The following is a 14,799-nucleotide window of genomic DNA, read 5'->3' as shown; positions in this document are numbered from 1 at the left end:
TATTAGCATTTCTTAATAAACAGTTTAACAGTTTCTTATCCGTTTATTTTTTAGCAGTTCTTGCATGCTATTTTATCATTAGTTCATGTTATAGTTTTCACATGAATCTCTTTGATAAGTTCTAATTATTCAAGCTTCATTGAAGCAGATCTTGTATCAGTTGTTGTATTTTAAAAAAATTGTCTAGGATTTGATTTGATATATTGGGGGATATTAATCAGTAAATCGTACTAGTTAAATTGAGGAGTTTGTTTTTTAATTATTTCATTCAAACTAAACATTAGAAAATCAAAAACATTGACAACTGAGATACAGCAGTAAGTGTTCAAGATGAATCTAAATAAACATAATCTAAGTATGACCAATAGCTACAAGTATAGTCTACTAGATATGTAAACGAAGTGCTTGTTTCAAGTTAAGCATAGAGATGGAGACGTAAAATCATCTTTTTTGTAGGATATTACATTAAATCAGCGTACTGTAATGCTGTTGGGAAGTCAATTTTCTATGTGGTATTTCTTTTATTTCTCCTAATGTTTGTTTGGTTAACATTTTTATTATTTCATTTGACAGGAGGGGTACTGCTATCTCGTTGTTGACCTTCAAAATCGTGCCACTTTCATCATTTCGAAACGAAAGCCCCATCTAGCATTGATTTCCTTCACCAAGAAATTCTGAATTCTCCCCTCTCTGTCAGCTCAACACTGTAGGAAGTTGATTGTACTTTCATTTTCAGCTTTTGGTATTTTAAGGGGTGTGGCGGAAAAACAAAATCAAATTAAAAAAATATGATGCAATGTTTAACTCAATCCAAGCCGGCCATATTTGAACAATGCTGAAATATCATATTGATAATATGAAAATGTATAAAGGATGGGGTGAATGCAATTTAGGTGAGAAAAGTACCCAAAATATATTCAAATGTTCTGTTTCCTATGTATTGGTAAAAGAAAAATAAATAATTGGACTAGAATCCCCAGTTATCGATGAGCAGGCATAAATTTGCTCACACTCGCCATGTTAAAATCTACAAATCGAAATTCTAATTCGATCTCAGATTTAGAGTAAAAATCTCAGAACAACGTACTAAGTGGAGTAGGTTGGTCAAATCATCATTCCTCATCATTCCTTTTTCCTGAAGAACCTGTTCAGAGTTTCAATTTTCTTCTCAAAATCGCTTCCAGCAGTTCCTCTGCAATGTAAAAAAATAGACTTTAAAGACCTGTAAATAAAAGTCTAAAAGTCTAAATTCCATCCATCAATATTGTCCTGACTATTCATACTGTCCAATGTATAAATGCATACATACTAGAGTGCAAACAATATATCCATGAAGCACTAATTACTAAATTGTTTAAAATAGTGCTAGTTAAACAAAAGAAAACAATAGAATTAGCATAAAATAGTGAAAGTTAGTATTATTAATATTTCACAGATATATTGTTTGCACTCTTATCATATCTACATCCATACCACCTATTTATCTATCCTTGCATTCATCCATTTACCTAACTATCCACTCATCCATTCATGCTGTCTATCAATCAATATTGTCCGATCACTCATACTATTCTGATCATCTAGACTCTTCGCCCTCACATTCATCCATCCATTCCCATCCATCCACCCACCCACCCACCATCCTGTCCCATACAACTGTTCTTACCTCCCTTGGCTACTAGTTTAATAGCATTTTCATTAAAGATCCATGTGTCATGAGCCACTTCAATCCTCAAACGAGCATTCGGTAGAACAGCCTTGATGATCCCAGTATGGCCACAGCACTGCAAATGACAACGTTTCCATGCAATACTTTTAGAATTTTCAATCAATCGATTGAACCTGTATTAATTAATCAGTGTTTACCTTTTCCATGCCTTTCACCCATCCACCATGATTGACTTGAAGCTGCTTCACAGTCTCCACATCGTCCATTACTAACACAAAATCCCCAGCTTCTTTCTTGGCACTGGGATCGGGCTCCACCTTGATCAGCAATTCGGGGTTAAAAGTCCAACTGCAAAGTTCAATTTCACAAGATTAGAGAATAGAACTGACCATAAAACGTATATACCTTATCGTTAACAGCTGTACTTGTCATCATCGGCAGACACTGAATATTTGGCAAAACGTTTCATCACTGCACGAGTACATTCTGTGTTTATCAACGGCAACTTCATTTTACTTACTCATCACCGTTAATACACTCCACAAACACGTCTCCATCTTTGTCCACTTTGTTCACCAATCCCTTGATCCCCAGACACTGGAATGAAAACCATAACACGGTTGATTAACAAAACGATGTCATTGGCTATTTGCAAGAGAAAATGAACTAAGAGAAGGAATCCCCGTGCTCCATCATGTGCACACTTTGATGCTATTTTTAGAATCATTGATGCTAATTTTAACTCGTTGCCTCTGCGATAATCATGCTTCCCTTTGATGCCTCGTTTTAGGACACGAAAAGCGCCATATTTCGCTACGTCCACGACAAAAACAGAGGCTTTGTTTACTGCAACACTGGAAGCCGTGTACCCTCAAGAAATCAACCAATCAGGTTCATCGCGCAAAATATCTCCAAGCTAAAAATAGCATCAAACTGTTCACATGATAGTTACAAGGCTATATAGGTAGGATTCCTTCTGTTAGTTCATATTCTCTTGCTATTTGGCTATATGAAAACCCCATTTATATACTTTGCGTTTCTGATTAACTTTTTGTTTTAAGGCTTCACTTTCTAGAAAGAGGATCGAACATCTTTTTTCTAGCAGCGGAACAAGGAGAAGAACAGAGTTAACATACATAAGCCTTCCTGGAAACAGTCAAGCAATACCATGGCTGAATCACAATCATACATACGAGTTTCATTCTATCATTCCATCCACCGTGTCCATCTTGCAATAATTCCATCACACTCTGTTCCTTCGGTATTTGGACCACATCAAATCTATGGAACAGCCCTCGAACGACCTGGAAAAATCGTAATTATATGTTGCAGCTTTTTATTTTTAAGATACTGATACAGAGATAAATTTTGATTAATGCCCTGTTACACTCACATTGAAACTTTTAGCTGAAACTTGCGTGCAACGCTGTTGCGAGACAAGTTTCACGGGGTTGTTACACTACGCAATTTCGTCCTGAAACTTGTTTTGAGACACAAGTTTCGGTTGCAAAAGTAGAAATCAGTCGAGGTACACCAAACAAAAAATTGAATATTTGACGTAAATGAATGTCATCATAAACAAGCACTAAGGTATGGCCGGTTACCTCTTCCCGTCTTGACTTCCTTGAATTTACAATAGGAGTGCTAGAGCCGTCAGAGTTTACTTTCTCGAGTAAGGAAGGGTTATAGGACCACCTGATAGTCATTTAGATAATAATAATAATGATGATAACAATAATGATGATAATAATAATGATAATAATAATAATGATAATAATAATAATGGCCATGATACATTTTTGAATAGCATCATAAATAAGTAAAAATTCAAGCATGTACATACGAAACTCCATCCGGGAACTTGACTTTGATGACATGAAGAACCTTCCCTTGAACTTCACCTTCTTTACCAAGGTACTGTCAAAATAGAATTACAAATGCAGGTTTTTAGAAGCCAAAACAGGCAAACAAACATTCAGGTCGTTCATTTGCTGACTTCAGTCTCACCTGTTCCATTGCTTCGCTCCAACCACCATAATTTTCTTGAAGCTTTTTTGCCCTCTCAACATCACCCTCAACAACGCGAACTTTATCTCCTTTCTTGAGCTGAAAAGGAAAGGAATAAATACGATAAATGCTTTAGCATTTAGTCATAGACTACAACAGAACTTCTGACTACAACGATCTTATCGTAGTAAGGATAGACTGATCAGTATTTTTTATTCGAAATTCGTCTTTACCTCATGTCGACAGATGTCGACAACCTTTATCCGCTTGTGAATCTTTTCTGTCTAATATTTACTATATTATTATTTTCAATTCCTAATCTTGGCCTAAACTTTTTCCTGCTTTTATATGTTGTCTGATATAACGTGTAAGTGCAAGTCCAATAGTATCTTTTGTCTACTCACTCCTCCAGGTAATTCTTTGTCGTCTCCTCCTCCTTCTCCGAGTGCCTGTAGTAACAGCATTTCCAAGAGTGGCATCCTGCCAGCTCCCAACAAGTCTTTTTGAGCATTGTCTTCTTCTCCTGGCCTTCCCTTTTCCTAAGAAAACAACAATACCATTGTTTACAGGTAGTTTAGTTTTATATCTTATAACCATCTTTGTAGAGCAAAATTATCGAACAAAAACGAACCCAAATATATCGCAAGAGTTGTGTTGGAAGCAAGGCCGGGCGCGCGCGGAGCGTGTGCTTTTTGGTGCGAAAGTTCCCGCCAGATCCACAGGAACCCCATCAGATATCCAGAGTACACAAAGAGCTTTTCTTTATCACGACATAAAAAATATATAACTTTCTCTAAGAAATTAAATGGAAAATCTAATTTAGAGGGAAGGGGGATTCGTTCCCTTTTTCCCGTCTTTTCTTGCCCCCTTTCTATGCCAATGACGGAACCTACCTCTAATAATTGACCAGCAGCCTGCCTCAGAAGGTGGTAGCCAATGCCCCCCTCTTCCGAGTCGTCACTAAGTTCATTGTTAGGTATATCTTCTCCTGCAGCTTCTGCTCCTGTGATCTCGGTGGGAGGAGTGGGTGGCGGAAGAAGACGGTCCTTAAGTTTATCTGGAAAGATTACAAACGTTAACATGCTTAAAAAAAGCGAGATGTGAATGAATAATACCAACTATAAGGGATTGTCAGGAGTAATTACCTGATCCACCTTGAATTCAGAATAGGCACTTTTGGATTTTTATTTTATTTTTTTAATCATTTTTTGCTGTTTTTTAATATATAAAGTATTTAAATAAATTCAAAACTTAAAATCAAAACTGGATAACAGTATAGCTCCCAAATAGACCTACCGAAAATATTTTAAAATGTGGTGCTAACTTCTTGAATTTTCATACGATCTTCTTTCTTAGCCATCACCATTTTCCCGATAACTTCTTTTACTTCTTTCGTGTCTTTACTATCGCTCGGTTTTATCTCAACAAGTTTTGGTGGAGAAGATCCTGTTTTCAGCGCCTGCGCTACCACCATTCCTAATGACATCAACAGAAAGTCAGGCCCAAATACTGAAAATAAAACGATAATATGAATATTAGGTAACAACTACGTCGTACTCGTGCGCGCGGGTTTATATCATTTTTTATTTTATAGTTGGGATAGTACGTGCACGCTGATTGGTCGAAAACTGTGCTTTATTAGTGAACGGAGCACATAGCTGCGACATTCACGCGCGCGAAGCTTTGTTAGATCCTGCGACAGTCTTTCTTTTTGCGTAAATAAATTCAATACTGAAATAAAATTAGTAACTATATAATAAAACAACTTTTTCCGTGTTACTTTCAGTAATAAAGCACTCGGTAAGCGCCGTAAGCACAAGAAGTCCGAGAAGCATTTAAGATATAAAGCGTGCGCTGATTGGCTGGCTACCGTGTTTATATCAGACAACAGAGGCATGGTCGAGCAAAGTCTTTCAAAATTATTTATAAAAGCAATATAAACCGGCTGCTAAATATCTTTGTAATATGATATAAACACTTTAGAGCTGTAGTTCACTCGCAGATCAAGTGAGACACTCGGCTACGCCTCGTTTTCCTAATCTTGCTTCTCTCGTGTTTTAAAGTTCCCAGCGTGTTTATATCACAGTACAGAGACATGCGCGCGCGTTTTATATTCCTTAATTATACTCAGTATATCTGTCACAGGGTGGGAATTGGGGAGGAGGGCCCTTATTTTTCCTAGCTTCATCTCTCAAACTCGCTCCACGGGGACCGCTACACTAGCTAGCTTACTGAGGTAGTACTTACAAGGTAAAATGTCGCCAAACTCATCATAGTTAAGCATACCTAAGTACACCAAACCAAGGGCAAACACATCTACAGAGGATGTGTATTTCTCCCTCAGAAAGAATTCTGGGGCCATGAATGCTGGTGTTCCTCCAACGGTCGACATCATGTAGGTTTTGGCCAAGTCTGCCTTGTCTTCGGCAACTTTGGCTAAGCCAAAGTCAGTCACTAAAAAAAGAAGCACGCACTGATAATAATATGTATCCAACTAAGATACTGGGTAGAAATGCTGTGTTGGCTTCGGGTCCGGGTTAATAGTTAACTGGGTTGCCTGTAAGTCTAACAAGAAGAAGAATGCTCATGCGCCACATTAGACTACCTTTAATGACTGGTCTGTCGCCCGTATAATGCAACATGATGTTAGCTGGCTTCAAGTCTCTGTGTATAATCGGAACAGGCAGCCCATGCAAGTGACCGATGGCACTAGCTGTCTGTTGCATGAATTCCACCTTGGTTACAAAGTCTATGGGTTTGTATTTGTCAAAGTACTGCTTTAGATTGCCAAAGTTGCAAAACTCCATCACCATCCAGAAGGAATTGGCTTGGAAGTGGAAGTCGAAATACTGGACTATGTGGGGGTGGAACGGGAGTTTCTGAAAACAGAAAATACTTGTGAATAATAAATTAAAACAAAAGATGTGGAGATTGAACGAAAGAATAGAAAAAAATTCACTTTTTCTCCCTGAATTTAATTAGCCCAGAGGTTGTTCCAGGGTACCGATCAAGTTTTTAAAAATTCACCTGCAAGTTCTTGATTTCTGTCATTGCATCACTTCCAACTTTGTCAGCCCCGGCCTTATCGTCCTTATTCAGCTCCATTTGCTTTACAGCCACCTTTATGCCTCGCCGTGCGTCCGTCCTTTTCAAATGAATCAAAATTCCATCTAAACCTCTGAATACCATTACAGGGCGTTTGAAAAAGATCGTATCGGGATTGAAGGCATTGCAATCTCGTCAAAGTATTTCCAAGATGTCATAAACATCTGTCCCCGCTCATGGTGTATTGGGTTTTTTCCCCGTGGGGTTTTCCTAAATATTCTGCAATCGGTAGGATAGGTCTTTCCCCTCAACTTTAAAAGATTAAGCTAAGACCGATGGACATCACGTACCTCGAAACACGATTCCAAACATTCCCTGTCCTAACTTGTCAAGAAAATTGACTTCGTAGTGACCCAGAACGACAATGGGGGCTGCCATGGCCATTGTACAATACTGGAAGAAGGTTTAAAAAAATACAATCATAAACATGCAAGACAAAATGAGATTCACCTTCCCCTGAAACAGGCGATTTGCAATCATTCACTAGGGTCGATGTTAGAAAAGCCAGTACCAGGTCGGAAAAACAATAATAGGGAGCATAATATATGATACTATGCATCCGTGTATTCGGTTGTTTACCAGACTATCTATACATAAGGCCTATACCCCGTTCACACCAAGGCTTAAACATGTTTTAAAGTGGTTTAACTAAACAGGTTTGAAAAACTATCTACGAGCGCTGCACAATCTTTGGTGAAATAATGCATGTAAGCTATCCTTGGGCACTGCTTAACAGCGAAACACCGGAACGAAACATCGGAACGAAACACCGGAACGAAACAGAGACAAATTCGTGATATTACAAATATCATGCAATAAAAAAATAAAAGAAAACAAAATACACGATAGTACAATGATATAAAAACGATAAAACTTAGCTTTATGCCCGTGCTTTATGATCTGTGATCCGTATCGATCGTTTATTACCTTTTATAAACAATGTCGTTTCGCAGTCTATCAATGCAATTCTTTCTTGAATTTGAAGGATTCCAATGGATCTTTTAATAAAACAAGCATTAGTCTTAACTGCTTCTGTCTCTAGTATCTACACCAAAAAAATTGTGAAAAAAAGCTAAAGCCCTCGGGCGACGCCATGTTTATTTAAACAAAAGCACAGGAAGCCTCAAAGGAACCCAACAATTTCGGGGCCTAAAAAGGCACATCTCTAATCCCTAAAAAATCCGAAAAGTTTTGTACATGATCCTTTTTAGACAATGAAACTCGGATCTCCAAGCCCAAAATTAGCTAAAATGTGATCCCTGAGCCCCAAAATAACGCCGATCATTGATCGTATATACTTCGTTTTACTTACTAATCTGATACAGTACTACAATAAGCAGTAGTATAGGGAATGGGGGTTCCAGCGCAATCTCAACACGGGCAAGACCCGTGTCAAAAATCCACCTACGGAAACAACCCACTCCAAGTGTGGTTGGGGGCAACAGCGCAAATATGTTAGTCTATATATGGAGTGCGAAGATTGTAAGAGAACTTTTAAGAAAGAAGCGGATTTGAAAAAGCATTTGAAAATGAAGACGAAGTGTATGAGCAGTTATGATTGTGGATGTGGTAAGAAGTTTGAGACTAAGGTTAAATTGTTTTGGCATTGTCAGGACTGTGAGTACGACTACGACGACTTAAAAAGTGCTTGGTATTAGGTATAAAATATTTCCTATTATATAGATGGAATCCCAAAGCAACTTCAGCACGGTGTCAATACCCGGTAACGGTGAGATTGACGTTAGACAGTTTTGGCGTCAGTCAGAAAGGAAGGTTAAAAGGACTCTCCGAAAAGGTATAGAAGAATTAGGAGCCCTGAAAGCGAGCATAATGGTAGAAGTAAGTTTGTCAAAAGACGAGGTAATGACGACAGCAATGTTGCGATCAAAGTCGTTAGTGATATTAGAATCCACGAATCTGGATAGGTCACTCAGTGAAGCCTTAGAAGCAATAATGGAGTCGCTGTCTAACTACACGAAAGAAGGATCGGGTTGGACAGTAGAGGAGGTTGAAGGAATAGAGATAAGTATAGCCAGGTACGTGCCAATACGAGGGGGGAGTTACGTACCGCTACCAACGTGGGTAGAAAGGAAGAAGGCTATTGTAAACGTGAAGAATGAAGACAATCGATGCTTTATGTGGGCAATCAGGTCTGCACTGTATCCAGCAGAGAAGGATCCCTGTAGGACAAGTAAGTATCCCACAGATGATTTAGAGTGGGATGGTGTGGAATTTCCCATGCAGTTGATAGACATCCCCATATTTGAGGAAATAAACGATCTAGCAATTAACGTTTACGGAGTCAGAGAGCAGACGATAGTACCGTTAGTTCTGTCAAAAAGTAAAGGAGAGCGCGTACATTTATTCTACCACGGCGGACACTACTCATGGGTTAAACACATTAGCAGACTATTCTACAGACATACTAAGCACGAAGGCAAAAAGTACTTCTGCGACTGCTGCTTGCTGTCATTTACATCCTTAAATGCCCTAAAGAAACACGATGAGATCTGCCGCGGAGTCGAAGAGGTGGCGCAACGGATCCAGATGCCCACCAACAAAGAGCTTTCATACGCAGACCATCAAAAGCAGATGCAAGTACCTTACGTGATATATGCAGACTTCGAAGCGTTGATAACTAAGGAAGAGCAGAAACGTGGTGCCACGAATAAGGTAGGATTACACGAGATCTGCTCCTTTGGTTACATAGTAGTCAGATCAGACGGTAAAGCAAACCCTCCTGTGATTTACCGAGGTAAGAACGCAGCTAATGAGTTTCTAGAAGCATTGCGAGAAGAGGAGGGGGAGATTAGAGAACAATTAAGACGTCCAAAGAAGATGGAATTTACCAAAGAGAACCAGGAGGCTTTTAACAAGGCAAAAAAATGCCACATTTGCCAACATACGCTTCTTCAGTTTGGAAGACGAGCCAAGAAAGCGTGGGATGAAGATGGAAAGTATCTAGGAGAAGCTCATTTTAAATGCGGGAAGTATGCTAAGAAAGGTGAGAAGCCGGGAAAGCCCTCCACGCACTGCATTCACTGCCACAAAGCATTTGTTGAGGATTTCTATGTGGATAAGGTTAGGGATCACTGCCACATCACGGGTAAATACAGAGGAGCGGCTCATTGGAAATGCAATATAAACTTCAAAGTAAATCCAGACATGGAGATTCCGGTGTTCTTTCACAACCTCCGCGGTTACGCTGACGTGTCGTCTTCTATTTGCATTTTCTTACCACAACAAATATACTTATTTGGCTTAGTAGGTACAAACTTGGGTTTCAAGCACTTTACACAGAAATCATAAGCAAACTCTTTACAATCTTCGCACTCCATATATAGACTAACATATTTGCGCTGTTGCCCCCAACCACACTTGGAGTGGGTTGTTTCCGTAGGTGGATTTTTGGCACGGGTCTTGCCCGTGTTGAGATTGCGCTGGAACCCCCATTCCCTATACTACTTAAGCATTTTTTTATTAGCATTGTACAGAGTCGCTATAGGTAATGGTAACTTGCGAAAACAACCTTAAGCTTTCCATCTTCTTGTCTATCATTATTTAAAACACTAATAATCACCACCTGCAGTTTAGGAAACGATATTTTATGACAGATTCCTTTATCAAAATGTTGGGTCTCCTTTGTCAAGAGCTGGGCTTCCTGTGCTTTTGTATAAATAAACATGGCGTCGCCCGAGGGCTTTAGCTTTTTTTCACAATTTTTTTGGTGTAAATACTAGAGACAGAAGCAGTTAAGACTAATGCTTGTTTTATTAAAAGATCCATTGGAATCCTTCAAATTCAAGAAAGAATTGCATTGATAGACAGCGAAACGACATTGTTTATAAAAGGTAATAAACGATCGATACGGATCACAGATCATAAAGCACGGGCATGAAGGTAAGCTTTATCGCTTTTGTATCATTGTACTATCGTTTATTTTGATTTCTTTAATTTTTTTATTGCATGATATTTGTAATATCAAGAATTTGTCTCTGTTTCGTTCCGGTGTTTCGCTCCGGTGTTTCGTTTCGGTGTTTCGCTGTTTAGCAGTGCCTGCTATCCTTCGTCTTGCTCTGATAATATTTTAGAAAGTTTCATTATATTGTAGGTTTCTAGTTTCTCTTTTTTTCCCCTAATGAAAACGCAGTTTAACTAAACATGTTTAGGTGTGGATGGGGTTTTAGATAGATTATTGAATATTAAAAGCGTCGCTCTGGTCTGTAGAATTCCAAACGATTTGATTGGATACATTAAGCTTTTGAGTCATAACAACGCAAGTACTAGCAATTATATTGCAGCATCGATAATTATTGAACTTATTTGAACTTTTGCGTTCGATTTTACCGTTTCTGTCTCTGTAACTATCTTTCGAAATAAAACTATATATCTGTTTTCCTGTGAGTATTCGAGAGAGGGTGAAATGAGGAAGCACAAGATTACGGTTTCTCGATTTCTCGTATAAAACGCTTTGGTACTTAGAGTCGCTACAATGTTTAGTTCAGTGATATCCAATATGATTCTCGGCTGATAAAATAGGTTTTTCGTTTGATATAGCAATTTTCAATTTCCAAAAGAAGTCAATCGGTTTACTATGTAAATAAAGCGAGTAGTTTCGAGTATTTCAGTGTTTGCTAGAAAGTCAACTGTTTGCTAGAAAGTCAAAAACACGAAAAATGTTTTAGTCTTTACGACTCATTTCTCAAAAATGCACCCGACACCTTTTTAAGCCATGAAAAAATTATAGTCAAGGGCAGCAAGATGTCCTAAAAAGATCAGAAATACTTAAAGCACAAGTAAGCAAACTTGCTTCAAAACCAAGTTGAGCTTGGACAAGATTATGGCTATCAACATTACGTTGATGCATGCTTACCTTTCTACAGATTTCGAGATTCTATATAAATGAACCCTCTAACGTCCACTGCAAAGCGCTGGAGATATATCGAAAATATTGTAAACCACCATGCAATAGAACTGCGCAAACAACGAAGAAGCAGCTTTCTTGGAAAACCTTACTTCCGGGTAAGTGAATTCCGAGAATTGGAACGCGCATCGAGACGAGGCTGAAAAAACATTGTGTGACAGACTTCTGGATATTGTGGCTAGAATATCAAGAAAGGTTATCGGAGATGGGTCAATGAGTGCGCAGTCGAGTGAATACTGTCTAGATAGTGAATAGTTATGCAGTCCTAGTTAGGGCATATACTAATGATGATACGTAATACAAATGATTGTTATATCGGATTGGACTTATTGAGAGATCAGTTTACTTGCGAAGTAGTGCATTGTATAAAGAGTTAGTCACGTGAAATTGAATATCAGCAGAGCACATTTAGGTCATAGAAAAACAATTTTAAAGACTATTACTGATGGAAAAGATGAGTATTTTAACTTCAGTTTCTTTATTATTTAACCAAAATTAGATTAATGAATTACAACACCAGTGAACTATCATTGTTACTGTTTTGTTGATCATCAGCCGCAGAGCTTACTAAGTCAGCCAACATATGTTTGGGAATTTCAGATCCGCGCACTTCCAAGTTATAACATGCTCTCTCTACTTTATGTAAACTGGTATTAAGCACTCTAAGCTTAGACGAAACGTCTCGGTTGATGTTCCCCAGTGCAACAAAATCATCATGGATGGATCTTAGGAACTTACAGACCTCAAAGGGTGTGTTAGTGTCAGCATTGGCAGCAGAATTCAAGCAGAGACGCATTAATTCACCAGTCAAATCCGCAATTCCAAGAGCGTAATCAAAAGGGCTAAGATTTAGCACTATCATTTCTTCACCTATAGAAAATCGGAGCTCATTTTGGACTTCTTTGTGAGAAATTAAGCAAAGGTGTTTGTTGTAATGGTACAAGGAGAGGGCTTCCACGTATTCTTGTATCCCAGGTGAAAATGCTCTTCCAAATCTGTACGGATCTTCGTTCACCAGCTCCAAAGCGATACCCTTTAAGTATTCCTTTACTTCGACCAGCTTCTGTTCAGCTTCTTTCAGTATATCATCTTTGCTTTCGGCCCCAGCAACACGTTGTAATAAGAAGATAATTCTCTTGCTATGAATGGTCACATCTCTGCTTAACTTTACTATTCTTTCGTGCTTGTCATAACGCGAATCAAGCTCTTGCTGGATTTCCTTGAAGAATACAAACACAGGGGAATTTTCGTCCACCTTTTTCTTATTTGGAATGCTTTGTTTTGTATTTTCATAAGGTCTTTTTCTTCTTCTCTCGAATTTTGTGCCACTGGACGCCATATTGGATCTAGCAGCAGATATAAGGACCCATCCTATTGGCTTACTATTTTGAGACACTAACCAATTAGCAGCGGCGTACTATTTTAGCGCGCTTATTTCAAAATGGCGGCGATCAAAACATGAAAAAGTGTTTTTCCTGCTTCAAAAGTCTGGTTTGTCGTAATAAATGAGCAATATTCTTGGCATATTGGATTAAAAATGCAATAAGAATGAGTTCTAGAGGAGGAGGAGGGAGAGGTAACTGGAGAGGACGTGGAAGAGGCTACAGAAGACGAGGTAAGTTTCCTCAACTAGATTTTCTTCAAAGTAGCCATTTTATATTTGTTGCTCAGTGTTTTGCACCTATTTTTTGTGTTTTATAAAAGGCAATAACAGTTCTTCTGGTAGTGGAACATCAAGCCAAACAAACAACAGACCTCCACAGCCCAGACAACGACAACCACAACAGCAGCCGCCATTGGTCCCTTGTCCTTACAAGAAATGGAGTTTGTACTTTCCTGAAGAAGGTAAACTTTTGTTTATTTGAACTAAGGAAATAAGATTGTTTAAATAAACGAGGAAAATATGTGAACAGTTACCAAGTGAACAAGTTAAAAAATTTAGGTGATTCACTTCATATTTTTTTCACTTTCAGTCCCATCCCTTCCTCCTCTCTCTCTCTCTCTCTTTCTCTCCTTCATCCTCTTACTTCTCTCTCCTTCTCTTCTCATTTTCTATTTTCATCGTTCAGCTTACTTAAATCTTTGAAACTAAAATGTTGTTCTTTGCTAATTTACCTAAAAGATTTAAATAAGCTATTTGGATTTCAGCCAATTTTCAGTGGTTAATTAATTGCCCCTTAATTTTAATTAATTAGTTAATTATAATACATTTTCAATGTTGTACACATAATGCAGAATATGTACCAGGTTCTCCATTAATCCCAAAGATAGAAGCTTTCATGTCATACTTTGAACAACACTCGTCTGAATTTTCAAAGGTAAGTATCAAGTCTAATAATCTACAGTACAAGTATTGTACAGTACAATTAAGAAGAATTTGTAATTATATTGTGATTTTTTTGACTGTAGGATGATATTGAAAGAAAAGGATCTGTTACTTTGGAATACCCAGACATAATTAGCGATCCTGGTAATGTACTGCACAGCAGTACCCTTGATATATATATATATACTCGATTGCAGAAACGTTGTAGTATGCATTTATACATTTATACAAATATCTAATGAGATGCATTTATGCAAAATGTCCATTTTCAACGCTTAAAACCAACTGATTTATAATCTGTACAATCTAATAGACAAGAAAATAATATTTTGACAGTCATTAAATGAAACAAACAATAAATAAAGCGATTTTTCTGTTTTGAATATCATTAAATATACTGAATAAATTAGATATGTGTATAATGTATACTACAACGTTTCTGCAATCGAATGTGTGTATATATATATATGTATGTATTTATGTATTTATCAAACATCTTCAGTATACACTATTAACCATTCTGCATTGACTAGCGACTAACTAGCCTCTCACACATGTGAAAGCGCTCTTATGTTTCCATGTGAACACAGACCTAGTCAGTCGCTACTAGTCATTGCAGAACAATAGTTATATTGTGTATAGAATTGCATCTCAGTGTCAATCTCCAGCTAAATATACCTCCTTGGCCCAGACATAATGTTTTCCCAGTTCAGACCATGTGTTCATTCCCTTGAGAATAAGATGCTTTTTCTCATATACAACTGTTAA

At 37.9% G+C, this 14,799-nt stretch overlaps 5 protein-coding genes across 8 annotated transcripts in view; 1 reads left to right on the top strand and 4 right to left on the bottom strand.

Moving 5' to 3' along the window:
• LOC116299589 (uncharacterized) overlaps positions 1–11,790 on the bottom strand; it is a 43,062-nt gene extending 31,272 nt beyond the window's left edge. Inside the window, exons 1-3 of one of the 2 annotated variants that reach the window (XM_089040785.1) lie at positions 11,655–11,790; positions 7,072–7,174; positions 6,704–6,822 (exon numbers count right to left, since the gene is read on the bottom strand). In XM_089040785.1, coding sequence (XP_088896911.1) covers positions 6,704–6,822; positions 7,072–7,165 — 213 coding nt within the window. In that variant the 5' untranslated portion in view covers positions 7,166–7,174; positions 11,655–11,790. The remainder of the gene's footprint in view (positions 1–6,703; positions 6,823–7,071; positions 7,175–11,654) is intronic. The other variant, XM_089040784.1, reaches the window with a different exon arrangement.
• The window catches only part of LOC116299491 (DNA helicase MCM8), a 62,451-nt gene that overhangs the window by 20,173 nt on the left and 27,479 nt on the right, over positions 1–14,799 (top strand). Inside the window, exons 1-4 of one of the 3 annotated variants that reach the window (XM_089040782.1) lie at positions 13,066–13,320; positions 13,410–13,550; positions 13,941–14,023; positions 14,115–14,175. The exons of the other annotated variants lie outside the window; for them this stretch is intronic. Of the exons in view, the coding sequence (XP_088896908.1) occupies positions 13,254–13,320; positions 13,410–13,550; positions 13,941–14,023; positions 14,115–14,175 (352 nt within the window). The 5' untranslated portion in view covers positions 13,066–13,253. Of the gene's footprint in view, positions 1–13,065; positions 13,321–13,409; positions 13,551–13,940; positions 14,024–14,114; positions 14,176–14,799 lie in introns of those variants that run through there. 3 annotated transcript variants of the gene reach the window in all.
• On the bottom strand, positions 240–4,758 carry LOC116304135 (uncharacterized). Its single transcript, XM_089023945.1, has 10 exons — positions 4,570–4,758; positions 4,081–4,215; positions 3,677–3,775; positions 3,513–3,586; positions 3,274–3,364; positions 2,863–2,973; positions 2,190–2,266; positions 1,867–2,017; positions 1,667–1,784; positions 240–1,192 (listed from the first exon to the last, which is right to left on the bottom strand). Exons 1-10 carry the CDS (start codon positions 4,756–4,758, stop codon positions 1,149–1,151), a joined length of 1,089 nt encoding a protein of 362 aa, XP_088880071.1. The 3' UTR covers positions 240–1,148.
• Positions 4,594–6,184, bottom strand: LOC116292502 (uncharacterized). Its single transcript, XM_089040791.1, has 3 exons — positions 5,924–6,184; positions 4,973–5,185; positions 4,594–4,733 (listed from the first exon to the last, which is right to left on the bottom strand). The coding sequence occupies exons 1-2, from the start codon at positions 6,069–6,071 to the stop codon at positions 4,983–4,985; spliced, it is 351 nt and encodes a 116-aa protein (XP_088896917.1). The 5' UTR covers positions 6,072–6,184; the 3' UTR covers positions 4,594–4,733; positions 4,973–4,982.
• Positions 12,161–13,044, bottom strand: LOC148905001 (translin-associated protein X-like). Its single transcript, XM_089040787.1, has one exon. It carries the CDS (start codon positions 13,042–13,044, stop codon positions 12,214–12,216), a length of 831 nt encoding a protein of 276 aa, XP_088896913.1. The 3' UTR covers positions 12,161–12,213.

Source organism: Actinia tenebrosa, unplaced genomic scaffold (assembly GCF_029948245.1).
Source record: "Actinia tenebrosa isolate PJP-AT-01 unplaced genomic scaffold, QUT_ActTen_1.0 PGA_scaffold8__29_contigs__length_14323225, whole genome shotgun sequence".
Lineage (NCBI taxonomy): Eukaryota > Metazoa > Cnidaria > Anthozoa > Actiniaria > Actiniidae > Actinia > Actinia tenebrosa.
Note: the sequence above shows the minus strand (reverse complement) of the source record. Positions and strands in the feature narration are given on the sequence as shown.

Bases quoted from the DNA above. Each gene is read 5' to 3' on its own strand.
- LOC148905001 (XM_089040787.1), bottom strand. From the start codon at position 13,044: ATGGCGTCCAGTGGCACAAAATTCGAGAGAAGAAGAAAAAGACCTTAT.
- LOC116304135 (XM_089023945.1), bottom strand. From the start codon at position 4,758: ATGTTAACGTTTGTAATCTTTCCAGATAAACTTAAGGACCGTCTTCTT. The intron at 3,776-4,080 runs GTGAGTAGACAA...TTTCCTTTTCAG, and splicing joins ACAAAGAATTACCTGGAGGA to CTCAAGAAAGGAGATAAAGT. The intron at 3,587-3,676 runs GTGAGACTGAAG...CTATTTTGACAG, and splicing joins GGAGCGAAGCAATGGAACAG to TACCTTGGTAAAGAAGGTGA.
- LOC116292502 (XM_089040791.1), bottom strand. From the start codon at position 6,071: ATGATGTCGACCGTTGGAGGAACACCAGCATTCATGGCCCCAGAATTC. The intron at 5,186-5,923 runs GTAAGTACTACC...TTTTATTTTCAG, and splicing joins GTTTGGCGACATTTTACCTT to TATTTGGGCCTGACTTTCTG.